The sequence below is a fragment of the Penicillium angulare genome, assembly GCF_028827245.1.
Source record: "Penicillium angulare strain IBT 27051 chromosome Unknown utg000011l_segment0_segment0, whole genome shotgun sequence".
Lineage (NCBI taxonomy): Eukaryota > Fungi > Ascomycota > Eurotiomycetes > Eurotiales > Aspergillaceae > Penicillium > Penicillium angulare.
The window spans coordinates 367,187-394,309 of NW_026623170.1; the positions used below are offsets into that span (position 1 = coordinate 367,187).

Here is a 27,123-nt window from a genome sequence, read left to right on the forward strand (position 1 = left end):
GTTTCCGCAGCGCATCACCTCGTAGTATAAACGATTAGCCAAAAATGCTAACTTTCAACAGTCTCCACATTCCCTGGCACCATTTGTAGCTTTTATAGCGAATGGGCTTCGTGCGAGGATTGAGCATCAAACACAAGACCATCTAACCACACACGCTTTTGCTAGTCACTTGCCTTGAACGGTACGGCCCCTAAGCTTCTTCCCCTTGACAGAACTTCTTCTGTCACACTATCGGCCACGAAAACATCAGGCTCGACATTAACCACATATTGATATGATTTCAAACAAGCAATTAAACTCTCAGGAATCTCCACTCTTCGAAACGAGTAATAATTAGTACTGAAATTCTCGGTTCATCAGTCCGGGACTTAATACTAACAAAAAATCCTTTGAAATCATCAATATTCTCTAGGAACCGGCCTCCGTTGCCCCGTATGAAGTCTCTGACCCTGTAATCGCATCAATTTAAGCGTGATTTTCCACTCGACCGAATGAGATACACACATTTCGACGCTTCCAGGAGGGAGGTTGTCGTTACATTCAACCTATCAGTAGGATGAAAGTTCATATCAGTGGAAGTATCAGTTCTAAAAGGGTACTTAGCAACTTACAAGATAGGCTGGTATTGTGGCTGGGGTTGCGCGAGAAGGCTTTCAAGCTTTGCCGTTAAAAGCTGTTGGCCGTACTAGGGGTAAGCAGGTCACTTATATAGACGAGAAGGCATAGAAGGGCTTCGTCATCAGTGTCCTCAGGCATCCTTCGCACTGAGCTCCACCAATAAGAAATATGCAATAAGAGGCCACTGGGGAAATGATATCACATTGATCCGCAGGGACAAAAGTAGGCTATACACTCATTGAGCGTCGGATGTAAGAACATCCCTGCGGCCTGCGCCAAGGCCCCTTCAGAAATAGACGGTTCTGACCACTGCGGCGCTAGCGCCTCAGCGGTGGCTGTGAGCCAATGGAATCCAGGCACATGCAGAGAGCGGGACTTGCTGATCGTAGTGGGACAGCGGCCCCACAAGCAAATAGCCATTGTATGTGTTTTGAACGGGCATTGCCGCTTGATCATGTTGTTTTTGGGGTTGAGAACTGCAAAACAAAATTGAAATTAGATACTGTAAATTTAGAACGATGCTTGTTAATCAGTTTTGAGCTTTCATGGTTTACAAAAAATTCGTATCCAATAATTGCATTGACAACTCATATGTACGGAAGGTAATATGGTCTCACTAAGTGAGAAGGCATGAAACAAGAGCAAAAGAGTATTCAAATGTACTGCATCCTCCCCTACTCCCACATTGAACGAAAGACAGTGTGCTCTAACAATGGATTTCGTTCCAAGAAGGCTTTGAAGTCGACATTCCGCATCAAGAAGTCCACGTTCCAGACCATATAGTCTCGCAGCATGTTTTCCAAGTTGACCATGCCCGGGATGTTCTTACTATCCTCGAACACAAATTCCAGGAGCTGAACAATGTCCTCCGCCAACTTTTCACATGGGTTGAAGTTTTCAAGCAATCGCAGCAATCGAAAGAAAGATAGGACATCGAACGAAAGCCAACCTGTCCTAACTGCAAAACGATGGATTTCAGCGTGACACAAAAGGACTACTGCATAGCTAGTGGAATAATCATTGCTGGGGCCTTCCTCAGATTCCGATCGTCGAGGGTGGTCAAGTTTCCCAAGCAAGGTATCATACATTTTCGACAGCGCTTTTAGAGCGAAAAGGTTCCAAATCAGACACAAGCGATTCCATCTTTTTTCCTCCTCCTCCTCCTCCTCCTCTTCCTCCTCCTCTTCCTCCTCCTCCTCCTACTGCTGCTGCTAGAATTGCGATCCCGTGTAATTTAGCTGCAACACGTCGTTTACGGAAAGGTCTAAAGTAGGAGATAGAACAGAGTAGTCTCCAGAGTACGCGTACTCACAGCATCGACCGAAGACTTCCTCATCAACACTCTCGAGCATCTCTGGCTCAAGGGCCTTTTCTGGGAAAGAACTTTTCAGCGCCTTATAAATTGAAAATAGCTTCCGGTTCTCGCCAACGAATAAATCAACGGTGCCAGATTGAAGGACTCTATACAAACTTTAGAAATCGAAATTCTCGTAGTGGCAGGAAAACTTACATATGATATGCGGACGGCATCATGTGTACGGTATTTAAGAGATAGAAAGATATCTTAGCAGGGTAAAAGGCTGTTTCAAATTATTGATGGTAAGTTAGAGGTAGCACTAATTCTGACGCCAATATTTAGAAGAGAGGAGTCGGGTGGCTCTTTATAATGGCTGCCAAGTCTCTAGAGTTGCCTTGAGATACGTTTTAGTATCCGCAGCGCATTACCACGCCCTCATTCAGAGGCACTGCGGGATCCACTCTCGGGGTACATCTCCCTCAAGTGGAAACCAGACCAGTGAGTCTAATACAAACTTGAAAAGGTTGACTTTGTTCCTAGGAACATTAGAGGTTCGAAAAAAAAAAGAAAAGAAAAGAAAAAAACATTATCAACAAAATGCAGCGTAGACTTGTGACCTACTATTGAGCATGAACTTTGGCGAACGCGGGTCAACACTAGAAAATAGCGAGAGGTAGAGCTTGCAAGTATAGTTCGACCATGGCTTCATGAATGGAGTGTCGCAAGTTCTATTAATATAAAGCTAGATACCCGGAGCATTTTGATTTTACAGAACATTGAGGAGGCCGTAAGCAAAGGCCACTGCGGAGACCCACCTCAGCGCAGCTCAGATCAGACTGGAACAGTTGGCTGCCTAGACTCCTCATTGACAGGTTATTAGAATAAACTGAGGTGGCCAATGCCACATTATATACCATATTTGAACTATACGAAAGGTGGCACTCGGAACGGATCCATCGTATTATTCTTTCTGCTATACGTGATAACAGCATCTTCTACAGGGAGCTAAATCCCCATTTCATTGCTCCACTCCAGTTTTCCATGAGATGTAATCTTGTTGTGGGTACTGTGGAACATTCATCAAGTACTCCAGTGGTGTAGGATGCATGAAAAAGAAAAACAGGAGACCACAGGCGTAGAAGATGTGGGCAGAATGCCATCATCGATACAGGAATGCTTTCGTTTTAGATCTTGAGACGATGAAGACGGTGGCTCTTGGATGAGAAGTCGCTGACAAGGATCATTCATGATACCAGACTGGTGCACAGATGTTTCCAACCCTCGTGGGGCAGATTTGATAGCTGTTGATATAGTTTGGCGTGACAGTTTCAAATTTATTTTTTGGCTGCCACGAGAATCCTCACTGATAGAGTCAGCAACGCCATTGGCATTAGCTGCTGAGCAGGGCCATACAGGGATAGTGACCCTGCTGCTCGGTCGCGATGACGTTGACCCTGACTCCGTCGACAGTGAAGGCTGTACGCCGCTCGCGAGGGCTGCAGCTATGGGACATGAGATCATAGTTCGCCAGCTTCTTGAGCGATCTAGTGTGAACATCAACAGCAAAGACAAGGATGGTTACACGCCTCTGGCATGGGCGGCGCGGAGAGGCCACACCGAGGCTGTAAGAGCCCTCGTTGAAAGACGAGAGTTAGACAAAATTTCACGAGATGACGATGGTTGGACACCATACGGGCATGCAATAGATGAAGGACATGAGGATGTTGCTAAATTGCTTATGGAATCACTTGGAAACATGGGCTTTGAAGGTGCTGATGGCTATTTCCTTGCCTGTGAGCGGATGCTCTGACTACATACTGTTATGCTTAGCCATAAGCGAAGGAAATGTGTCAACCATTGTCCGAAGCTCCTACCAGGTTTGGAGAGCGTGCTTGAGCTGCAACTTTGGCCCTGCGATGTAGGATATGACTCACCTTTGCTGAATCATTTTCATTTCTTCTGCTTCCTGTTGTGCCTCCGTAAAGGGTTCTTACAAGAAAATTCATCTCTAAACAATTTATATAGAAATGAACCATGTTGAAGGGGATGCCATAGAGGGCAATTTTATCAAAACTGAAAATCAGATGAATTAATAACAAACGAAGAACGAGAATCAGCTTTGCCAGACAAAATAAATAAAGCTGCTCCCGCATTCGCGTAAGGGTGGGGGGAAAACCCAGTGGGAGAAAACCCCACCCGGAGAAACTCAGAATAACCAGGCTAACACAAATGTATGATTAAGTGGACAATTCTCGCAGACTTGCCTCCAGTTTCTGCTTCAAATGTATCGTCTCAAGTCGCTGGCGGCTAGTTGTCTGAGACTCGCTAGCAAGGCGTATTAGATCTTCGTCTGAAAACTTACTCACAACTGTTGGGCTAAATGCTGCTCCCAGTTTGGCTAGAATATGCCTCTCAATCACTTGTCGGCACACATTATCAACGAATGTTTTCATGGAAACCTAAAAATATCATGTTATGACCAGGAATAATCGCGAGGATCATGCTGAAAGCCCACCTTGTAATATGCGTTCAGATCGGTCAATGCCTCAGAACAAGCTCTGTCAACCATATTCACCTCCACACGCTTCTGCAGAGCTAGAATCATTCGATTCATCTCATAGGGAGTATTGCTGAAGTGAACATTGCCACCCCAATCTGACTCCGCCGCTTTTTTGACGGAGGTTCGAATGCTGTCCTTTGCTTCGTCATGCCGTGCTTTCTGAATATTGTCGGTATAGTAGTGATTGTAGGTAATCGGGTGACCACGTTCATCTTGGATAAGCTTGACCAGTTCTTCGTGAGCATCGTCGGTATTCCCATCAAATGTAGCCATAATGTGCTTCTGCAATTTGTCGTGGACTCCAGCATCTGTTACTACAAATTTCAAAGCCCGGCGAACGAACTGAGTCACTAAGCTCACGACAGAACCAATGTGGGCTTGAGAGATTTGCTTCCAGCGACCTGATTGGATGTGAAACAAACGTTGAAGGAGAGAATGGTTGTAATTCCCTGGTAATTCCCGACCTCTGGTTTGGCGATACATCTGTTATGGTGAGCTATTATCATCTGGCGAGTGCTTTTTAGCTCACCTCTTTAATCCATACAAACATTTCCTTTTCTGTAACCAATTGCTCTTCATTTTGGTCTTCCTCATTTTCTTCGTTGTCTCCGTTTTCGCTTTCCTCTCCCAAGTCATCATCGCTATCCCCAGAGACAACTTTCCTCCTTTGGCCGTGGTTCCTCATGTAGTTGGCAAAATGCTCGTTTTCCCTGTGAATGGCAGCGCGTAGACGGCAACTTTCTGGACCGAGTGCAAAAAAATCGCCGTCCCAGCTATCATAGTTGCCCTCCAGGCCATTCTTGACAATGCCAGAGAATTCAGTGCTGACCTGTGTGAGAAACACACGAATTTGCGCGGCGTTTGATCTTTCAATTCCAAGATCGATAAGTTCATTATCTACTCGACGTAGTAAACGTCGGGCCTCCTGCAGAACCTTCGGCAATTCTCGTTCGATATGGCTATCCAGCAAATCTTCCAGAAACGAACGTAAGTTGATCATCCCGATTCGGGCAGGATCAATTCCCTGGGCCTTCCAGCGTTGATTAGAAAAGAACTCCATTTCCGCTCGATGGCGCTGCTGAAAACTCATTCCGTGCGCTAGTTCATCGGGGGAAGGGTTTTTGACGAGAAAAAAGCCAAGATTCAGCTTGGTGCGGTCGAGATTCTTTGCCAAACGAGCCACTCTTTCTTCAGTGTTATTGTTGATGAGGTCGGGCTTCGTGATGATTCCGACAGTCCTCACGCCCTCTTTGTCAAAATGACGCGCTCTTTGAATAATGCGTTGAGTCTCTGCATCGCTACTAGCCGGGATAACAGCAAGTATAATCGTGCGAGAACTTTCTAGATACGAATCAACCAGCCCCTGCACAATCTCAACGTCTTCTTCGTCCTCCGAGACCGATATCAATCCCGGCAGATCAACTAGAGTCAAGTGAAGCCCGGTATTGCCGACCAGTTCAAGTCGAAGAACATCTGCGGCAAAAGCAGGTGCATCGGCAAATTCGCTGAATCCTCGAACTCCCATGTAAATTGAAGCTTCGCGGATTATTGCCGGTAATTCGTTGAAATCTTGAAACTCGCGTTGAAACCCCGAGAACTTTTTTTTCTCCTCGGGAGAACGTGATTGGCTCGGCAGAAGACTTGCCGTCATCATACTGGCTTGGGTGTCATGGCGCAGTACTATCTCGGTAGGGAACTGTGTACAGAGGCCATCTTTTCGGGGGAAAGGGTATCCGGTGATACCTTCAAGAACAGAGCTTTTCCCCGCCGACTGATCACCACACACTGCCAGCTGGGGTAGTGCTATATGATCGCCAACCCCATTGGCTCGAACACAGTCAATCTGATTAAGTCTTTTGGATGTCTTCGCAGAACTGAGTCCAGGATTATCCTTCTTCCTGTCCACATCACTCGAATCTCCTCCGTCTTCGTCAGGAGGCATGGTCGTTCGCATTTGGACTTTGACAGATAGCTGATAAATGCGGAAGATTGAGGGATAGTTGACAGCGAGGTTGGCTCGTTTCGTTGCTCAAATGCCCTATTTATATTTATTTTTTTCTCGCTCGATAATAGCTGGACGCATTCTGAACCAGCATCCAAAAGACATAATCAGATTGACTGTAACTGCAAGCAAGGGTTGGCAATACACGATAGATAATTCTGAATAAACCAATTGTATCCATAAGCTGACGGGAATCAGTGCGATTTAAAATAGCCCGGCAAACATTACTGTTGTTTGAGAGCCTGGAATGGAAGAAGAAATCTTGTGGCTGAAGGAACTGGCATATTCTCTGCTGAGCAAAATATGCAAATGTCACCTTAAGTAACAAGGGTTTCATGCAACCGGCTTATCAGAAATGCCTTCGAGATATCGTTTAGTAATGATTGGTTGGCGAACAACCCAATGATAGGGATTACTAACCATGTCACCGTCTCATCGCTTCATAGCTCCTTTTCATAGAGGCATTCCTATGGCCTTGAACTTCGGTCAAGAATGCATGATCTGCTAGATTTAGGTACTTTTGCCTCTCATTGAAAGATGCCAATAACAAGAAGAAAAGAAGAACCAAGGAAAAGGAAGTCTTTTCACCAGATACAATTTTTTTTTTTCAAATGATGAATGGGCTCTCACGCCGGAAGCGACGCTTGCATATTTGGCATTGGGATACCGGATAGTTTGAGCGCTCGTATTGCCTTCTCCCCCAATGTATATTTTGCTTCCATTTGAGTTTCATCGACGGTATTTGAGAGATAGAAAGATATCTTAGCGGGGTAAAAGGCTGTTTCAAATTATTGATGGAAAGTTAGAGGTAACACTGATTTTGACGCCAATTTTTAGAAGAGAGGAGTCGGGTGGCTCTTTATAATGGCTGCCAAGTCTCAAGTGTTGCCTTGAGATGCGTTTTAGTGTCCGCAGGGCATTGCCTTTCAGAGGCACTGCGGGATCCACTCTCGGAATACATCTCCACCGAGTGGAAAAGCAGACCAGTGAGTCTGATACAAAACTTGAAAAGGTTGATTTTGTTCCTAGGAGCATGGAAATTTGTCACCCTTCTGGAATGGATTGCGTCGTATTTAATAGTATTCTTAATTTGAATCAGGACTGCAGTTAATTTGCCAGCTCAACCCTTTTTGTTCCACTTCTCTCGGGCCCGAACGGCCTTTCAGTTAAGAATGGCCTTTGCGGACAAGTCTTTCGTTCTGGCGAAATATTTTGCATGCCAAAGACTTCGCAAGGTTGCAAAAATAGTACCATGGAAATTGCTTGAGTGCGCTATTGCAGCATGAATATTCTGGTGATTCTCGTATGAAGAAGCTTCGACTCCTGAATAAGAACACGGCCTTGGCATATGCTTCTGTTTTAGAAAAAACCTGATAGAAAACTGACTGAAGAGGGCAAAAATCATTGAACACCACCAGCGACATGAAGCCCCCCGGGTACAACTTCCCAATTTCACCGAAGGCTCGTCTCCGAATTTGTGTTTGTCATCTGCGAAACGATAATTATTAGCGTCTCCCCACGCAGAGATCCGTAAAGTTGGGGTATCACCTTAGAAGCTTTGTTTATCTAATGTACTGTGCGGCCAATCCTTTCGAAATTGCCCGACTGTTTTCCAAGGGGAAGATTCTGTTTCTTCACCGGGATGCTACTACGGTCGCTTGAGATTTGCTGGATTGTAGTGTCGGATGCATCCCCCAGACACTGGCTCGCGTTTGTTTTGGCTGTTACTTTTCGTGCAATCGTTGTATGGCTGTTTGCAGAGCCAATAAACTGGAATACATTTTCTTCTGCAACAACATCCTCGAAAATGTTGCGACGCTCGTTCACCGCCCTCGCCGCACTAGTAAGACGTCCATTTACAATCATAGCGGGATCTTGAGCTAGGTTGCTCATGCTGAGGAGTGTATGTGGCGTAAGGGATCGCCTCTGTCGGAAGGATAATTTTGGTAACTTACAAGGCCTCGGGACAATCATCACTAATTGTCGGACTGAGTTGGCAGAATTCCGGTCACTACATGTATGGACTTTAGATTGGTTTCGATTAATCATCCCTTGTACAAAATACTCCGTGGAAGGCTTATTATAATTGCTCCGTTTCCGTACATGCGAACACTAAAATCGCGGCATATCGGACCTTTTGGAGATCTGGTCAGATATCGGATATACAAAAGCGAAGGAATGAAATTTCTGCCTTCAATAGTCCGCGGTTTAGTTCTACAGAAATATTTCTGATCGTTGTGACAAATACCTTCTGATAGCATAGTTAACGCTCGATTAAGGTCTTAGATCCCGGATCTATGGATTTTTCCCCGGAGATGATGAAGAGACAAATAGCAAAACCTCAAGTCGATTCTGAGATTTGTAACAAAAAAAGTCCAAGTCCAGAGATACCCGTGAAATTAGCTAATCATATGGGTCTTATCCCCGGAAATTCAGGATTGAGGACCGTCTCAAGACTGATCTAGGCCTAGAATGCTTGGACTAGGAGAGGAGGAGTACGAAGAGCCAGCTCGTATGACGTATTACCTTCTATGCCGTCTGTGCTCTTCAGTAGGCCGTACTGTGACTAATTTCCTCTCAAGAGGGTTCTCCCAAGTGCCAGACCTTCTCGGAAGAAGGGTCTTGTCCCGGAGCTTCTAAGTCTCCATGCTTTTTAGGACGATATTTTCAAGAACAACCTTTTATTAAGTCCTTCTCACGATTTCACTCATAATTCGGTCTGCATATTTCCAAGTTTTACCTAAGAACCTGCTCTCGTTTCTACCAGTTTCCTAAGATGTCTCTCACCGAGCAAAATGGCTCATGTTCCTCATATCCTCCCATTCTGAGCGAAACAGGCCTACATTTGATCTAGAAGGGCTCTTTCAAGACTCATGACCTCCTAGGCTTTACTGAACGGCCGGGTGATGTATTTTCTGCCCTATCCAAGGCTCTAGAAGCCATCGTAACAAGTTGTCTGTCTTTAACTAGTCGGCCTTCGGCGATAAGCTTTTGTTCTTCGTATTTAGAGATCATAAATATGGCGTTCCTGCCATCATTCGTGGCTGCTTCATAGCACTGGGCCGGTCTGACATCTTGAAGGTGAAGATCATATAGTGAATAATTCTTCCGAAAATATTTCTCTGCAAGTCGTTCTACCGGCGAGGTATCGGCTGGATTGACGAGAAGACAATCTGACCGCCTCCACTCCTCTCGTTCAAAGTACCAGAATTGAATCTCAACGGCGTCTTGCGAGGGCCGTCGTTCCACTTGTCCCACTGCCGAAGGTACAGCATCATGACCTGCGGAATCCTGAGGTTGGCTGTCGTAAGTCGGTGTTGGAGAGTTGGCATGTTCCTCGAATGGTACCGGCCTTTCATCTGAATGAGGAACTGGCTGCAGTCCCGCGGTATCTACCGTAGCCACTAGACGATCCACGTCCCATTGGATTGATTCAGTCGGCTGGTCGGTCGGCTCCTTATCGGGCACCGGTGATAGCGGTCGTGAGTTTCGCTTATGCCCAGATTAATTCAAGTGGTCAGGCTGCTCAGGTAGCCGGCCTGTCTCACTGTCCAACTCGTCGTCAAGCCACTCAGACACTGAATCTTCTTCCAGCTTTTCCTCTTCTTCCCTAGCTCGCCTTAAATTAGCAATAAACAGATCTATTCCCTGTCCCCTGTCATGTTCACCAGAATCTGACAGGTTTCCATCCCCCGGCCCTGCTGAGCTAGGCCGTGAGGTATTATTGATCCGCCTTTGATCTTGAAAACCATCTTCCCAATCTATGACGTCGCTAATTGCTCGGTCTACTGGGCTTGCCTCTCGTGAGATCGCCTCGAAGGAAACTCTTGTGCAATCACTCATTTCATCTTCGGCCTGTTGGTGAAAGGAACCATGGCGGGCATGTGTAGGGACAATCGCCAATTCGCTCGAGACCCGCTCATTGGGTAGTGCAGCAAGACCATCGCCTTCACTAGAGGTATTATTTTGGTCTACCATATCTTGATCCAATGTCTCTGACTGTGGTGTTTCCAGCTCCATGGGCTCTCTATCTATCTCATCGGTACGGTGAGACACAAGCAGCCTTCTCTAAACCTTTTACCTTCGTCGATGCTGCAGCGCTTCCCGCCCACTCCTGCTCCTCACAGGTCGCTGATGTACCGTGGGTCGTCCTTGCTGTTCATTTTGGAGTGTTTCGCTTGTTGGAGCTGTGTGGAAAGCTGATACATTCACATCGGCCAGCCCATCCTCCTGGGCAAATAACGGTGACTGGGGTAGATCTCCCATTCGTTGGCCTTCCGCTTCCCGATCCTGGTTGGTATTGTTTGACCGAGACAGCTTCCCGAAGAACGCGAAATAGACACAGCGCCGAACATAAAAACTGGTAATCGTGTCGGCAGCAGCAATATCAGCATTCATTCGATCAAGAAATAGGAGAGGACTGTCTTGCTCATGGGTCCGTATTTGGGGCGTCCCGGAGCGCACCTGCAATTTCATGGCACTATCTGCCAGCAGATCATGCGGTAGGTTGGGTTGGTCAGGAATCGCCTCAGCAAAGCAACTCACGATCCGACGGACTAAAATATCGAATTACTCGTCATTGTATCGATACCGACTGGGCTTCCTGGCTTGTAAAAGAGCGGTGCGTGCAATCTGATGATCGGGAGAGCTGTCGATTATCATATCAATTTCTTTAGAGCGAAACCCAAGTTGGCGAGCAAGTTCGGCCATCTCGTAAATCGCCCTCTCATCAGGCTTGCCGCGGGCTGCTTTTGCCAGTAGATCGCTATCTTTTTTCGGATCAGGGGGCATCAAAGGATAATGCCTCATGGTGTAGAGCCACATCTGTAGATAAGCTGTCTCGAGCCGTTCCATATCGGTCGCGCGCTGGCGGCGGAAAGTAGACTCAGAAGTCTGGATGATACAATCTGCCGATTCTGATCCCAGTAATCCCTCCTCTAGGCAGAGAATAAACATCGAACTCATGGTTTCCCTGATCGAGCTACTAGATGGACCAAAGAGACGCTTGATACAATGAGCGCAGCTTTCCAAATATTTGAAATCTTCGAAAAAGGTGTATAATGAAGGAATAAGACCGTCAAATTTATGCATTCGGGACCAAATGATCCTTCGTTCGTCGTCGTTGAATCCAGAAAATGCCTGGCCACTTAAGACCAACCCACAGGCTGTTTTCGCGTCACTGCGGCATTTACCTGGTGCCAGCAACTGCAAGCACTCGACTGTGTCTTGGTCGATCTTCTTCATGGAAAAATGGTCCGAGGAAACCAGGGAAGACCAAAACTCCCATATATATCCTAGGTAAGTAATGATCTCCTGCAGTAGTGAGAAATACCATTAGCGATTTCAAAACGAAAATTGGCTCGGCAACTCACTTCTACGCAGCTCGAGGCTATCAGCCGATGAAGCACACTGATTCTCATCCCGCCTGGCCAAAGACCTGGGATTTTAAGAAGCTTATCAAAAGCACGTCGGATGCGGCGGTTTCTGCGATTGTCCAATTGATTCAGTTTGTCCTGGTTGCTGCGCGAAAGCCGTACAAGCCATCGCTCTCTGAATGCTTCGTCATAATCACCCTCGTATTGTCGGATCTTGCGATAAATCTCTCCATCGGTTGGTTTCTTCTCATTTGCATATTCCTCCACCAGAGAAGTCCTCAATTCTTCGCCAATATCTTTCTTGTTGTTAGTAAGAAAACGAGGAAAAGTTATCCTTGACGTACCATCCATGTAGAGATCTACCGTCCACCAGCGATCAGCCGGAGGGAGCACCTCTGCCCCAACCTGCAGGCGATGTCGGCCATGAAGACCCTGGAGTTGTCCCGTCGTAAATGCAAGCCGTGGTAAATGATGCGCATCATTGGTCAGAAGAGACTGATCTGTAACGTTCGCCTTTCGTAACGCGTCGGTAAGAGATTGCTGTGACACGACTACAGGAACATGATTATGTAGATCTAGGCGGCGACACCGGTTTTTACGAAAAATATTTCGAAGCCGATCCAGGTTTTTGGGATCCAGATCCCGGGGCAAAGGCGTTTCAAATTGAATTTGATCAATGCTGACTTTGGCTGCCCCGATATATTTTACACGCCGCTCGGTGGCCAGTCGTACCTCCTCTTCGGTAAAAAAAGCTCGAGACATGAAGAGGATAGGTCACGAACTCATGAGAGCAAGAAAGTTGAAAGCTTACCCATGAACTTTATAACTACTTACTCGCTCCACCCGCTGCGGTAGCACCAAACTTTGCTACGGTGCAAGGCCCCGCAGTGGCCCGCTGTACCCAGTAAGAGCCCATTTAAAACCACAGTACTCCCCTTGCGTAGTCCTTATTTTTTAAAAAGCTATACTTGGGTCACAAATTGATTGAAAAAGCCATGAAGCCAAACGATAACAATAAACGAGTCACCAGAGTTTCCCCCGGCCAGGTTGCCTTATTACAGGAAGCTCTACGCGGAAATGGAGAGACAGGACAGTCAGCACCCGAGTCCAAGTTAACACCAGGGCCTCTTCAGCCCACTAAGCGCCCAAATAAGAGTCCCGCCAGGCCCTCGATTTTAGAGGCCCGTAATAATGTCTATCAAAGCTTGACACGCCTCCCAGCTCCTCAGGAACAAAGTAAGTGGGACAATGACACCAGCCTCCCCATGGTTGAACGACATGAGTCTCCATGGGAAACTTTTGAGAAAGGCTACGAATGTGATCTAGCCGGCACTGTTGCTGTATGCATTCCGCTCAAAGGAGAGCGTGCAGTACGTGCAATCCGTCAGTTCTCGGCCATAGAGGCCGATAGTGTCTTACAAATTGTTCGTTCCATGAACCATGATAATGTGGCCGTCATTCAGGCATGTTATCGCACTGCAGATGCTTTGTATACTCTTAGCGAATTTGATCCACTCACATTGGATCATATCGTGGCTTGCAAGCAATACCCCAAACCGAATCAGTTGGCTTCCTTGATGGCTCAGGTTTGCTCTTCTCGCTGGATTAGAATAATGGAAGCTAACCATGCCCAGTTACTCGACGGGCTGGCGTACCTGGTCGCTCAAGGCTTTCGTCATACATCCCTGAATTGTTCCAGTGTTCTTGTGGGGCTCAATGGGGAGCTCAAAATCGGTAAGCTAGATCTATAACTACATCATGGGAAATAATTAAACGCAGTTAATAGCACGCCTTGAATGTTGTGTCGCCCGCCAAGCAGATAAATTAGAACACATGGATCTGGCTCCTGTTTCAAGGATAATGATGGAGCTGATGCAGAAATACATCAAGGCCGATGGGGCTGTTGGTATTGACAATCCTGAGCGCTGGAAAGCTTGCCCTGCTGCCATCGACTTCCTCTCAGCGACCACCTCGGCCAGCTCATTTAAGGAATTGAAGAAAGTGAGTAGCCTCCAGGTCGAATTTAAAACGTTTCTCACCGTGTTCCAGCAGCGTTTCTTGACGGAAATCCGATCGTGCCCTGGAGACCTAGTGTGTCTTATTTGGTTCGCCCTTATCTCCGCTCGTACATTCTACTCGTAGAAACCTTAGTCAGAGGAATACGTGTCAAGTAGTGACTAGGTACTGCAACGCGAGGCGATGAGCAGTCGAAGCGCGAGATAGTATACAACTTAGAATTCTTCCAGGTCGTTAGAGAGTAGCATTCAACTTATCTTTAAATGCGAACAAAAATATGCAAAATGTTCAAAGTACCGATATAGAACCTAAAAAATGAATGGGCCGGGCCATCACAGTATACCATCTGCGGAGAAAGCAGAGAGAGAAAGTAAGTCCCTCTACCTTTTCCATAGTCATATCTCATAGCGCAGCACCGGAATTCGGGGTCTAAAAGAGGCCACAAAGAAGTAGTGGAATAGTAATGGGTCAGAACCGACAGGGGTGGTGGAAAGCGCAAGATCATTTTTATGGAACATATACGCGGCCTCGGCTCTTTTGGAGGGTGCAAAATGCCAGCGGACCGAAAAGCGTATCGCAATGATTCCAAACCGGCGTTGCAATAGGGACTAATCTGATTCATTCACGTCTATTGGTTTATAGAACAGCACTAGTACAACTTACTACGACCCGCTCACCAGCATCTCGACTGTTTACCTTCCAACTATCAAAGAATATTTTTCAGAAAACGCTAAATAGGAAACGAAAACAATTGGAGGTAGGTACGGTAATACAAATAATTAATTTACCTACATTTAAGTTTCCTAATTTAAAGCTATGAACAGCAACCACGTTCACAAGACAAATCTAGAAGGATGCGTACTCTTCCTAATCTTGCCGTCCATATATTTGATCTACTCAATTTGAGCCTTAAGCAGGCTGATACTCTAACTCTGACAGCTCAACACCCTGATACAAGTAGCCTCTGGCGATTTGTCGTATATGATCTCTGACATTGTCTTTTGCGGAAACTGCCGACACTATTAGAAAGATATGGCCAATCAAGTGCAATGATCTTACCCATCACTAAGGTTCGGCCTGGCTCATCTAGGATATTCGCTAGTCTCTCTATCTGGCTTCCAGAAGCCTCGGTTGAGATGATGCTGAGATAGTCCGGTATACCCTGGTAATAACATAATCTCTCATGCTTTCCAAAAAGCGTCTTGTTGCTTACAAGGCCGTGCTCCACGTATATTGAAATGCTGAGTATCTTGCGCCATTTTTGTTAGTCTTAAGAGCAGACTTTGAGGAAGGATCGACCTACATAGCCCTTATCGATAATATCGTCATCAAGGAGATCATTAAGTAACTCCTCGGCTGCCATCACCATTTCTGCTTTCTCTTAGCTAATTTTTGGTTCACGGAAGCTGCCATAACTCACCAATATTTTCAATCTGCCATACCAAATGCAGTCGACGAACATAGGAAGTACATATATTATACCCATGGATCATTTTCTTAAGATATAAGATTGATGCCGCGATCCCAAAACCACTAGTAACTAATAACACCGTTTCATAGTGATCGGTATCCTCAGAGATTCCGTGAGGTCCAGTAAACAAGGCCAAGAATAAAACGGAGCTATTCACGGCTAAGTTACCATAGCAAGCCAAATTCCTAGAGAAGCCATGCCGTGGTTGCACCAAAAGCTTCAGAGTATCCTGTTTTCCCCTCGACCAAGATGTGACTGTGAAAGGATATGTCTACATCCAAGACCCCAAACTGACTAAGGGAATCCAAAGGTTAATGTATTGGCCGGGTTCAATATATACCGGCCGGGGTAAGAGAAGCTAGACGTAGGCTGCTGTGACATCAGTATCTACCTACAATTTACCAACTATAAATGAAACAAGGGCTCAAGAAGCACCACAACCTGAGAATATCCCATTTCGATACAACAACTTTACAAATTCCAAAAATATAGTCAGCCCTAAGATACCAACGGCAATATAGATATATAGTCTAGCTGACCCGCTGGGTGTCTCAAGATGCCACCAAGCCCCGCACATAAATACAAAGGCAAGTAACTAATGGCCTCTAAGAAAGATCTCGTAAGACCATCGACGGAAATACAGAATAGAGAATAGAGCAAGGACACCTAGTGCAATAGTACCCTATCACTGTCAGCTAGGTTTAAATCATATTAGCTTGGGAAGGGGAAAGATACAATCATCGTGAGCAGGTTTCTTTTTTCCTCAAGAGGAAATTTGAACTCCCGGCTTTATACCTCAGCAATAACGTGAAACGATAGCATTACTACAGTCATCCAGCCTATCGCACGATGAATTTTACAACAAGTGCGCCAAGTAATCCCAATATGCTCAGCTATGTAGCCAAGATAAGCAGCTGATAGAGGAAAGATCATGTTTACCAGAGCTAGCTCACCGGCTCGACGGCCGGCTCCCACAAGCGAATCAGTCCGAAGAAATACCAGAGCGATGCTGATGGCGATATACGAGATGTGGACTAGTATACCTGCTCGGGTCCACGGACCACAGATCCAGTGCCGGCAGATGACCACAGGGAGAATCAGGTGACGATATAGTAAGACCGAAAAAAACTTCGTCCAATTAATAAGGATAGAGCGAGTCTGAAACAAAAAGAGAGCTATACAAAGGCCGCCCACGGCAATCGCATATATGGCCGGTATATTCATGATTCGTACTGAATTTTGGGGAGAGAACAACGACCTGAATTACGGAAGAATTCAAATGTTCAAATTATGTGGTACAGGAGAAGGATGAGCTCATATATGTTAGTAACAACCGCTGAGGATGGACGCCTTGCTGCGGCCATCTATTTCAGCACCACTGCGGTAACCCGCAGGGGGCCAAGACCATCATTTTTGTTTTGCGGGATACTAAAAAATCTAACAGAAACCCTTTATTGCTTTTCTATCGTTTATGTAGTAAATTGAGATAATACCCCAAGGGGATCCTCATTAAAGAGGCATCGGTCTGATATTTGAAAATACATTCTACGTCTCAGTTGGAAGAGTATATGGGAATAGTGTGCTCATTTCATCCTTAACGAGACTGAGGAACCAAAATCCAGATAGAAGCCAATTATATTTGACACGATATTATTTTCATTATACGAAATCGATTCAAGCTAAATACGAAACGAGCACTAATTACAGCATACCGGCAAGCTTAATAACAGATGAACTTATACCCGATAAGTATCATCTTCTGAATGTGAGATGGCCAAGTCTCAGGTTAGTACTACGTAGGCTATCAAAACTTCGGCAGACCCTCCTCAGCCGCTTTAGAGTCCACTATCTCCCAAGGAAGTTCAATTCGTTGGGACGCAAGTACATGCTTATCGTCTTCGAAGACTTGGGCTAGGTTCTGCTCACCAAACGGGCCATCTTTTTTGTTGAGAAGGGTTTGTCGAAGGTCATACTGTACCTCTCTAACCATAAGTGATTCGACAACGGGGCCTAATTCCTTAAATAGTCGAATACTTCCAGGGCAAGTTTTTAAAATAAAGATTACAAGAACGTCAATCTGAGCGTCAGTGAACGTATAGTTACACCTAGGATAGCAGAGTCAATCAGTCAGGCCAAGTCAGAGTCGAATGAGAGAATACGTATATAGTCTCAATTAGGGTAGGGTCTACAGTGAAGAGTAATCCAGCTCCACAATTACCTGCGAGCCTCCACCACCATTTGCCTTGTCGTACATGATAGGTAGTTATTCTGTTACGCCAAGATTGTCGGGTATTTGATATACGAGGGTCGTCAGTATAACAATCCAGAATGGCTTCCAGAACAGAAGTTTTCTTGGACTTCCCTAATAATAGAGAACAATATCTCTCAGGTGTCTTATATAATTCCTTGTAATTGAAGTAAAGTATAACTTGGGCAAATCGTTTCGTAAGGGGATCCAAAGGGGTTATTTTAGTCTCAGAATCTAGCAGTCGAAGAAAATCCACAGCAGCCTGGGTCCCTCTCCATTACAATAGTAGTCCCAGCGTTGACAGGTTGAGCGACATATGTATGTCCCATTTGTCCAATAGGGGCCTCAACATCTTATCGGGATTCGGGGCGATAAGAAGAGACTTTACCTGGAGGATCTTTAAGATTTGGTAGTTTTCAATCCCGACGAGTTCTTCGCTAGAACATTAAGCCCCGCGAGAGCGCTTTACCGGCACTCGGCACGAACGCAATAAGCGGAGGGTGGTCTGATCTACGCCGTTCATCTGGACTGATTCGCTGGCAAAATCGGGCTCATTCGTAGTAATGGTAGATTGATCCATAATTTGCGCAGATTCAGCGGATATGGTAGACGGCGTAGGATAGCAGGAAGCCCCGTCAAATTCACATCTAGGGGTATAGACAGTTTCCGGAGTCATTGTTTAAGGAGAAAAGGGTGTCGAGGGAAATGAGTCGGCAATGCTTGTCCGATCTTTGTTATACACATATTAAGAATTGATATGCAAGCAAATCATAAAACATGTTGACTTGGATAACTCACCTGGTTCTGCCTGGAAAATCTCGTGCGAACTTCCCTGGACCACAAAAGATTTCACGAACCCAGCACACATAAGCCAGTATGAAACGCTGATCATCTGAGACATTGACAGTCCCTGGAGCTGCTCTAGGTCGGTCCCAAGTGCTCGAACAAACTAGGAATAGTTAGTAGAATACTGCAGGGGGTTGTTGCCTAACATACCGTATATAAATTTTTTTCATTCATAGTAATAGGGTCCATCCCAGGGTCAGTGGCCTTTGGTAGATATAAGCTATTCATTCTCACGAATCTCCGCTAGAGAGCTCACTTTGAACAAGACTATGAATGATATCACTGTACACCACGTCTTCTCACTTGACGCTATAGGCTGCCACATGATATCCAGCAGTTCGTACCATTGGATAAATCCACCTCCTTGGGTGAATAACAAAATTGTTGCCATTAAAGATTGATCCATTTGTCCGATTAATTCTAATTTCTTACCAAGCCGATTCACCAGCTGAACCAGAATCAGCATTATTCATCAAGGGAAAGCAAAAGACATCCACTCACTTCGGAAAGGGCAATTTGGTCCCATTCTAGCCCATCGATCCTATCGTTTTCATGCTTAGGGCATGGTGAGCGACTTGGCGGGCACACCTTGACAGAAAGAATCACTCACCTTGGGGCCGATCGAAAGGGAAATCATTTTTTAAGACCAGCTCACGACACACACAGATGAGAAATGATAAAATAAAATCGGATATTATTGACTATACGAAACAGCAAAATGTGCTTAAGGAAAGTACATCGTTTGTTAAATAGCGAAGAAGATGGGAAAACGAACCAGGTGGGGGGTCATAGCACAGGAAATAACGAAAGGAAAAGAGGGAAGGAAGCTAGTATCCTTTTATAGGGAAGGAGCCATAAATGGCTTCCTCCAAGTCGCCAAAAAGTGAGGGCTCCTAGAAGGGCATAGAACGACGCAGTCTAGAAGTCACACCCCGGTACGCTAGGCGCCATGATCGCCGCGCCCGCCCGGCTGTCTGCAATAGTGTATTTCATCACCCCAGGGAGGGAAAAGTTATGACATTCCAGGAGAAACAGAGTGAAGGCCCAAAATGAATAATCTTACAAATAAAAATAACAAAAAAAGGGAAAAGGGAAAAGGAATAAAGAAAAAGTAAAGGACAAGAATCACCATTTGGGGGCCTCACCCTATAGCTCCACGCAGGGTGAGGAAGCACAGGGCGAGAAGTGGGGAAAGGCCCTATTGATACAGTTTGGAGTAAGGAGAATGACGTTCGTTGTATCTGGCAGGGTGTTCGCGAGACGTCTCGTTTCAGATTGCGTGGATCAACCCAAACGCAACCCTGATCTCCTGTTGATCGTTTCCTAATTTGTAAGATCACCAACGTTGAGAGGTACACACTGACCATCCATATACGATACTTCTCATCCCGGACAATCGGCATTCTCCCCATCATATTCTAAATGACTCAAATAGTGCAGTGCCAGCATAACTGTATTCACTTCACTTTTATAAGAAAAAATAATCAAATCCAAGGCATTTCCCGGACAAGATTTCACATTTGCGAGGCGCAGAACCTCTATTTATATTTTAGCACCACCATATCTCAAGTCCAATTAATCGAGTGTAAAGCATAACATAGGGAAGAGCAGCTAAGTGAAATATCGGCTTAATAAGAATTCGATTTCCGGGTCGAAGACGTCTCTAGATAAGTGAATCCACTTTGAGTAAATTCAGAGCTTTATTAAACAACTGTACAGCACATAAGTAAGGATATTGCTCTAAATAAAAGTCTCAAGTCAGAGTATATTAGTAAATCATGGCAGTCAGGCGTCGAAACTGTCGAGTAGAAAAATCGCTGATGGATAAAGATAGATCGATTTTCGAATAAGCTGACACCGGGGTGGGGGGAATGCCTCTCGTAGCAACACCCAGCATAGATAGAGTACATTCATAATTTACAATATCATAACTTAAGGAAGCAGGGATTGAAAACAACACATTTGATAATTCAATGATAATTTCACGAAAGCCCACTTAAATAAGAGCGAGTCTCACTACAGTAGGCTAACTCCCTAGGGTACAGGGACATCCATTATTCCCGATAAAATGCCAATCCACTTCGGTACTGCCGCAGTGACTCTCTACTCAGGGTCCGACACAAAATATTTAATGGCTTCCGTTACCTCCAGAACTAGGAGCATACTCAATAAACTATTTCTCAGCGGTACCTCGGCTACATAGCGTCCAATAAGTTCTCGTAGATAAAGAAACACCAATCGAATAGTTCTCGTGCAAAAACACAACAACAGAATCAACGTAAACAAAGTCTATTCAAGAAAGCAAAAGAATTTATGTTCAAATGTGAATCCGACATATTCGTGGCTATCCGTGTCCGTCAAACTAGACAAATATATATCCTTGACTCATCTACAGACAATGGGTAGGTCAAAGATTTGTCTAGTCTAGTATTTCATAGTGCATCCAAACCGAATTACATCTATTAATCGAGTAACCACAGGAATCATACTACCCCCACCCGATTCAAGAGAAAGTAGATTACCTTCATAAGCTTAACAAGTCTCAGACTGATCATCACACCGGAACGAATACTCCAGAAGTAGAAAATCACGAGAATAATTCATAATTACTTATTTCAAAATACACCTCGATGAAGCATACTGTCATATCTATTATACTTATTAGCCATTTTAGTGATTCAGATGATACATTAAGGGAACAAGCTTATAAAACACCTCATCCTTCCATAGTTCTCGTCTCCGCGACCATAGTGTGAATAAGAAAAGTCACGTGAACCTAACGTAGTCCACATTCAGATAAAGACAGTATCCCAAACTTGAGGGTAGTCACCAGGATAACAAAACTAGAATATTCTGTTTGGGTGGGGGGGGGGATTTATAAGCCTTAGACGGGAAATCGTTCAGGTTATTCTCGGCGACCTCGAGCATCCTCATTGAGCATTCCGAGTACAGAATCATTTTTTTTAGCATTATAAGCTAGCTCCTTTCGGAGTGCCAGATTGATGATCTCAGAAAAATGGTCAATATGTACGTTTAAATAACAAAAGACCAAAAACTATGGTCTTACAATCTGTCAAGCCGGTCATGCCCGCTACCCCTTAGTATAATTGAAGAAATAGATAAAATCATTTTAACGCCCTGTAAATAGGAAGATAAGCCGAAGGTGAGGGCTCAGTCGCGCCAGATTTTGTAATTATAGCAGTGAAACGCAGCGGCACCCTCCTTAGAATCCCTACACAGGGACTAAAACGTAGCGGCAGTGCTAGGAAAGGCCAATTATAAGTCTTAGCAAGATAAAGGAATGAGCAGTACTATAAAGTGCAGATTGTCTTATCCTCTTAAGCAAGACGAATTCCTACCTCGCAAACGCGCGACACTCACGGAGCGTTAACCAGCATTGGTTAATCAGAACAGACAAATGGGGAGGCTACATGTAAGAACTGATAGGTGGAGAATACTAAGACTGCGTCAGCCATAAAGAAAATATGCTATCTACTGGCCATAAAACAATTCTACCGAGGAGGGAACATTATGTAAGCTATCTTGATCAAGACAGCGCCCACCTCGCAGAACTTTATCCAGGGACGCATCCACAACGCATTTTTCAAATGGCCAATAAAAAGCGTCTTGGCGCGACAAGCTAAATAGAGAGGCACAACATGGTTTGGCTGCAGACAAAATACTATACTCTCAGACAACTTTTCCCATGAACAGCATCTCGGTCGTGTTGACCGCAATTATTCTAAGGTGTTAGCGAAATGCATATTTAAGTCTTACATCTGTTTGGCAGCCCAAGTGGTATTCTGAAGTTCACCAGACAGTATCCGTGCGGCAGACCGCCTTGGCACAATTCTAAACTTGGCTGCTGACCGCTGCTGACTAATATAGCATAACCAGACGTTTATACCCCTCAGTTTCCTGTTCACCGTTGAAAACCACTTTTTACTCAACCCCCCTGGTTGACTGTCTTGACCATCTTGATTAAACGCATACAATGTTGTTTCTTTGCTCACAAAAAACATCTCATCAAATGCATCTCCGCATATGCGGCATAACGCCGTAACCAAGGATCTTTAACCAAGGATCTTGTGATGCTCGCGCAGTGGAGCTGGTGAAATTGATCAATTGATCAATTGATCAAATGGCGAGCAAAATGTAAGGGCATTAACCGACTGCCACTGTGGTCTCTACCGCCAGCTCCACTGTCGTAGTCCCTCGACCTCCCCAGATACCTGGCGCCATCTTTAGTTTCTCAAGCTCCATACTTGCGTGTCAACTTGTGCGTGGAAATGGTAAGCGTCACATTCTCGGTTAAGGTTAGTTTGACCCTGACGCAAGCTGCCACTTTACTCACTTGCCCTTTCAGAAGAAACAGGATGAAGCATGTCTAGAATATTACCGTTCTCGACGGACAGATAATATGGTACGTTGTTCCCAAGCTCGCTCGCAAACCTCCCATGAGCACTTCTAACTATCCATAGTTCATACAGGTTTTTGCATTAGGTTTCGATGTACTTTCGACCCTTTCCCATGACGAGGCCGTTGACCTCTTGGAGCGAACTCGGGTGTTTGCGCCTTGCCTCAATGACTTCGCTGTTAAAGATGATTCGTTCCGCGAACAAGCGCCTGTACCGGTTGCGTCTCATCAAATAAGTGAGATTCCCTTTTGTTCGATTTCCCGGATGATGGATGCTAAGTGTGAATAATTCAGATCGTCGCGAAGCCAGTGTGGGAGATTCGGACCCGACCATACCGTCCACAATGTCGCATTCAGGTCAAACTGTGATACGGGGGTTGACTGATGTTGAAGAACAGCCAAACCATTCCCCACTTTTAGAGACTGATATGGACGAACGGAAAGTAGACGGTGTATCAAACAAACAAACGCAACCTTTGGACGATCACGACAGCCTCGACAGCCTCGACAACCTCGACAACCTCGACGATGGGGCAGATAATTCGACACAATCTGACAATTATGTATCCAATTCCTTTGACTTTGCGCTTCTATTAAATCAAGCAGCCGAACGTGACGGCACCGGATTGGCTCTGGAGGACCCAGCGACCAATACTGTCAACGACATCACGGCCTTATGTGCAAGGTCCACTGCGGTTGGAACCTCTGCGCAATCCAGGTCTATTCCTGTGCCTTCGGATCCTGCCACTCCCGGCTACAATGTGTTGTACCTAAATAACCAAAATTTACATTCTAAGGGGGCTGAAGCGGATGGAGTTGAAATACAGCGTCATATTATCACAGAAAATCAACAAGCCATTCCCCAAACAGCGCCAAGATCTCCCGATAGCCCTAAATCGTCGGACTTTATTGTCTCGACCCCTACTTCGCCTTGTGATGTCCCTCCAGGTCCTGTCTCCCAAGAACCAGACGAAATGGAAATAGATTGGGCGGCAGGATCACCTGCAGACAACGGAAGGTCTCGGAATGAGTCTACGCCTGCACCTGAGACCCCCTTTCTAAGCCCCACTAATTCCTATCCTACACCCGGATCGAATCCACCAGCAACGCCTATTCCAGAGAAAGAGCGCATCAACTACCCCGTAAATCTTTCCCCAAGCAAGACGGGCGCGCCGGGAGTTCTCTTTCCATGCTCTCAAGCATCACTCACGGATTTTTCTGCTAGCGCAGACATAGGGAAAGTCCCCAATGCATTGAAACCGGCTTCCACTGGGCGCAATCAGGGAGTCCTCGTTAATAGCTCACGGTTGTTTCCCGATGTCGAGCATTATCCTGATCCTATGTCCACGTTCACGACCGAAGACAATCTAGGAGATGAAGAAATGGAGACCATCTTGGGAGGTGTCGATCAATTTTTGAGGAGTTCTACTGATATGCCAAATATGACCTTGGAGACGGAGCCTAAGATACCAGCACAAGTCGGAGAATCATCTGGAGACCCTCATCCCAGAGACGGCTGTGTCACAGAATCAGCAGTCTCACATGCCACAGTCTCAGAGCTCGCACTTGCATCGGCTTCGTCTGCCTCCTCTCCTGCAAATGTTCTTTCGCCTGTATCGCGTCAGGCTAATGATGACGTAGGGTCTGGGCATAGCAAGAACCGCAAACGAAAGCGCACCGCAGACGTTGATGATCCAACAGCAAGAAACGCAAGTCATAATGCCACCTCACCTTATGATAGCATACAGGCAGCAGCATCCAAGTCGTCCTTGCTGGCCGATGAAGACTTGGTCGTTAGTGATGACCTGTCTTCACTCAGTTCAACTCCTGGAAGTCCTCTTCTCGAGCCTGCAGACCCCAGTGCGACACAGGAACCCAGCCCCCTGGACGTAACCTTTTCAAGACTTACTGAAAGGGCAAGATCTCAAGTTCGTAACACTGGTGACCATCTTCTCATGCCTGACTTTCCAAAATTTCTGGAACGACATTCCCAGCGCTGGTTCGCGTCTGGCTTTTGGAGTGGGGCGACTTGGAAGATTAACCAGACATCGAGTATGAACTCGTCGCCTGATCGCGCAGGCCTTATAAACTACCTAGTGACTCTGCAAAACAATGATGAGATACAGTATCTGAGGCTTCTTGTTTCAAGGGTACTTCTTTTCCTTTTGCACGAAAGAGAAATTGAATACAAAAGAAGAAACGGCACTGCGGGGACTGCTCTCAAACAAACTACCACTAACAATCTATATCAGACAAGTGGGCTGTCAGGGCTGGAGAAAAGAAGAAAAAAGAAATCCTTCTATAATAATAAACAAATTGGGGAGTATTGGTGGTGGTGTGTCCGGTTTTTTGGCCCCAGCTTTCTCCTGCGGTGTAGCAGGGTAGCGGCGAAGAAAATATAAGTAAGATTATATAGCGAAGACGAAATTGGATATCGTTAACTAAGATACAGAAATAACACCCGCTTTTCATTAGATGCGTTGATTACATATATACTCAACGATCAGCCGCATATCGTTAAACCCTACCCTACACTTGATGCGGCGGTAGTTCACTTGTTAACCACAGGCCAATTTTCTTACGCTTTTACGCGGCAGTCTGTACAAACGTAGGAGAATTGTGCTACTACGGCGTCTCAAAAAACTACTCCACTTCAGGTTTAGCAAGCTTTTAGCACTAAGGCGGTATCCAGTGTAGCTCAGGGCCATCTTCAAGAATAGATATATATGCCTAGAAATCGCCTGCTTGGTTTGTGAAGCTTTATGATTATCGTAGACCGTCTTTCTTTTGGCGTTGAGTTGGCGTAAACGGACGTGTAAGTGAACCAGTGAGCTTATATGATTTATATAATTCAGTAGACAATATGACTTACTTGATCTAAATAGACTCTTTATGAATGATAATCTCCTGTCACGCATTTGCGAAGTACTCCTGAATGGCTATGTATCTTTAAAATCTATGATTCCGTTCGAAATTAACACAAATTTAGGCTTGGTGAGCTTACCTGACGGACGCATAGTTACTCAAGGCTTAGCGCTTAGTCATAATTCCCTAACCTCTTTGTAACTTAGAGAACATAGAACTTAGCTTCTTCTTTTTCTTGCTCTTTGATCGTCTCTAAAACACTCTAACTACCCTTCAATAGCCTAATGCCCCTACCTTGGCGCCTGGCCTTGACACCGAGGCGTACTATGTTGTCTGATAACTCGCCAAAATGTCGCTCTGGCGGCTACTACTTAACCCTATGCCTCCAATTCCACAGTAGGAACTTGTTGACGAGGTCTGCCCTGACTATAATCAATTCGCGAAATTTCTACCCAGCAACTCCTAGCGAAATATTAGCTCATAAGTTTCAACTACTTGTCAAAATTGGCTGGGGGTCATAATCATATGGCTTGCCCGAGACGTTTCAAGGTGCGCTTCTTCCATACTGAATCTGCTTCAGCCTGTTGGATATTGACTGTTAAGACTCTAACTTTGCGTAATTCTCAAATTCAAGGTTCAAATATATAATATATGCACCAGACTAATCCAAAGTTTGTTTTCCGTAAACTAATATATCTTGTTAATTAGCTTCCTCCAAAAGGCGGCATACTATTATCCCCATCATCCTTATACGGCCAGTTACGCCAGCAAATTTCTTGTTCACCTACCTCTGCTTGCCTGACCATTTCCACACGAAACTGGCGATTGCCCTCCACTACCTTCTCAAAGTTGTCCGGCTCGGTTCCGCCTTCCAGATCGATATTAAGGTATTCTCTAATACGGGACAGTAGCTGTTTAGACTCATTCCAATCCTACGATTCTGCTATAGCCTTTTCTCGTTCTTTATCGCTGAACACAACTGGACAGTCTGCGGGGGATATTTTGCTCCAGACCGATGGAGTCGTGATACCAACCAATACAGCACATAAGTTAATTACGTCTGCATCCCAGGGATACCCTGTTTGGCGAAAGAGATACTGCTGCATTCCCAGGTGAGGGAGTTTCAACACATGCATATGTTGGTCGTTGTATACACCGGTCGCGGCTGTATAGTAGAGGTTTGCCTCTTCTAATCTAAATTTGGCCATGGATTGACTCTGTTCGTCGGAGCCCATCTTACTGAAATCATCGGGGAGAGATGGAATCTGCAGACTTTGAGGCTGGGAAAAGTCATGCTCACAAAAAGCAGGATATCCCGCTTGCATAAAGCGTGGATATATCACCGCATCTTACCAATCGATTATGCTGATAATTTCAGTTGACCCAAGTACCAATAATATATTGCTCA

The 27,123-nt window shown here is 45.3% G+C and overlaps 12 protein-coding genes across 12 annotated transcripts; 3 read left to right on the forward strand and 9 right to left on the reverse strand.

Annotated features, from left to right (window-relative positions):
• Positions 1 to 1,292: 1,292 nt before the first annotated feature.
• N7478_012315 (uncharacterized protein) lies at positions 1,293 to 2,151 on the reverse strand (the record flags this gene model as incomplete). The annotated part of the gene is made up of 3 exons (XM_056928529.1): positions 1,293 to 1,817; positions 1,875 to 2,079; positions 2,129 to 2,151. 3 exons carry the CDS (start codon positions 2,149 to 2,151, stop codon positions 1,293 to 1,295), a joined length of 753 nt encoding a protein of 250 aa, XP_056773087.1.
• Positions 2,152 to 3,161: 1,010 nt separating this feature from the next.
• On the forward strand, positions 3,162 to 3,725 carry N7478_012316 (ankyrin repeat domain-containing protein; the record flags this gene model as incomplete). The annotated part of the gene is made up of 1 exon (XM_056928530.1): positions 3,162 to 3,725. The coding sequence occupies one exon, from the start codon at positions 3,162 to 3,164 to the stop codon at positions 3,723 to 3,725; it is 564 nt and encodes a 187-aa protein (XP_056773088.1).
• A 427-nt stretch (positions 3,726 to 4,152) lies between these two features.
• N7478_012317 (putative dynamin GTPase) lies at positions 4,153 to 6,429 on the reverse strand (the record flags this gene model as incomplete). Its single annotated transcript, XM_056928531.1, has 3 exons — positions 4,153 to 4,374; positions 4,431 to 4,958; positions 5,005 to 6,429. The coding sequence occupies 3 exons, from the start codon at positions 6,427 to 6,429 to the stop codon at positions 4,153 to 4,155; spliced, it is 2,175 nt and encodes a 724-aa protein (XP_056773089.1).
• A 1,614-nt stretch (positions 6,430 to 8,043) lies between these two features.
• N7478_012318 (uncharacterized protein) lies at positions 8,044 to 8,370 on the reverse strand (the record flags this gene model as incomplete). Its single annotated transcript, XM_056928532.1, has 1 exon — positions 8,044 to 8,370. One exon carries the CDS (start codon positions 8,368 to 8,370, stop codon positions 8,044 to 8,046), a length of 327 nt encoding a protein of 108 aa, XP_056773090.1.
• A 1,611-nt stretch (positions 8,371 to 9,981) lies between these two features.
• On the reverse strand, positions 9,982 to 10,497 carry N7478_012319 (uncharacterized protein; the record flags this gene model as incomplete). Its single annotated transcript, XM_056928533.1, has 1 exon — positions 9,982 to 10,497. One exon carries the CDS (start codon positions 10,495 to 10,497, stop codon positions 9,982 to 9,984), a length of 516 nt encoding a protein of 171 aa, XP_056773091.1.
• A 549-nt stretch (positions 10,498 to 11,046) lies between these two features.
• Positions 11,047 to 12,614, reverse strand: N7478_012320 (DUF3723 domain-containing protein; the record flags this gene model as incomplete). The annotated part of the gene is made up of 2 exons (XM_056928534.1): positions 11,047 to 11,790; positions 11,850 to 12,614. The coding sequence occupies 2 exons, from the start codon at positions 12,612 to 12,614 to the stop codon at positions 11,047 to 11,049; spliced, it is 1,509 nt and encodes a 502-aa protein (XP_056773092.1).
• Positions 12,615 to 12,847: 233 nt separating this feature from the next.
• N7478_012321 (uncharacterized protein) lies at positions 12,848 to 13,994 on the forward strand (the record flags this gene model as incomplete). Its single annotated transcript, XM_056928535.1, has 3 exons — positions 12,848 to 13,438; positions 13,487 to 13,586; positions 13,639 to 13,994. 3 exons carry the CDS (start codon positions 12,848 to 12,850, stop codon positions 13,992 to 13,994), a joined length of 1,047 nt encoding a protein of 348 aa, XP_056773093.1.
• Positions 13,995 to 14,777: 783 nt separating this feature from the next.
• Positions 14,778 to 15,237, reverse strand: N7478_012322 (uncharacterized protein; the record flags this gene model as incomplete). Its single annotated transcript, XM_056928536.1, has 3 exons — positions 14,778 to 14,887; positions 14,928 to 15,030; positions 15,172 to 15,237. 3 exons carry the CDS (start codon positions 15,235 to 15,237, stop codon positions 14,778 to 14,780), a joined length of 279 nt encoding a protein of 92 aa, XP_056773094.1.
• A 1,906-nt stretch (positions 15,238 to 17,143) lies between these two features.
• N7478_012323 (serine-proline rich protein) lies at positions 17,144 to 17,593 on the reverse strand (the record flags this gene model as incomplete). The annotated part of the gene is made up of 2 exons (XM_056928537.1): positions 17,144 to 17,416; positions 17,558 to 17,593. 2 exons carry the CDS (start codon positions 17,591 to 17,593, stop codon positions 17,144 to 17,146), a joined length of 309 nt encoding a protein of 102 aa, XP_056773095.1.
• Positions 17,594 to 18,266: 673 nt separating this feature from the next.
• Positions 18,267 to 19,070, reverse strand: N7478_012324 (serine-proline rich protein; the record flags this gene model as incomplete). The annotated part of the gene is made up of 5 exons (XM_056928538.1): positions 18,267 to 18,316; positions 18,386 to 18,536; positions 18,584 to 18,637; positions 18,935 to 19,021; positions 19,044 to 19,070. 5 exons carry the CDS (start codon positions 19,068 to 19,070, stop codon positions 18,267 to 18,269), a joined length of 369 nt encoding a protein of 122 aa, XP_056773096.1.
• Positions 19,071 to 22,722: 3,652 nt separating this feature from the next.
• On the forward strand, positions 22,723 to 26,052 carry N7478_012325 (uncharacterized protein; the record flags this gene model as incomplete). Its single annotated transcript, XM_056928539.1, has 6 exons — positions 22,723 to 22,749; positions 22,800 to 22,856; positions 22,915 to 23,086; positions 23,145 to 24,975; positions 25,736 to 25,844; positions 25,996 to 26,052. 6 exons carry the CDS (start codon positions 22,723 to 22,725, stop codon positions 26,050 to 26,052), a joined length of 2,253 nt encoding a protein of 750 aa, XP_056773097.1.
• Positions 26,053 to 26,236: 184 nt separating this feature from the next.
• On the reverse strand, positions 26,237 to 26,950 carry N7478_012326 (kinase-like domain-containing protein; the record flags this gene model as incomplete). Its single annotated transcript, XM_056928540.1, has 3 exons — positions 26,237 to 26,310; positions 26,446 to 26,609; positions 26,652 to 26,950. The coding sequence occupies 3 exons, from the start codon at positions 26,948 to 26,950 to the stop codon at positions 26,237 to 26,239; spliced, it is 537 nt and encodes a 178-aa protein (XP_056773098.1).
• Positions 26,951 to 27,123: the final 173 nt, after the last annotated feature.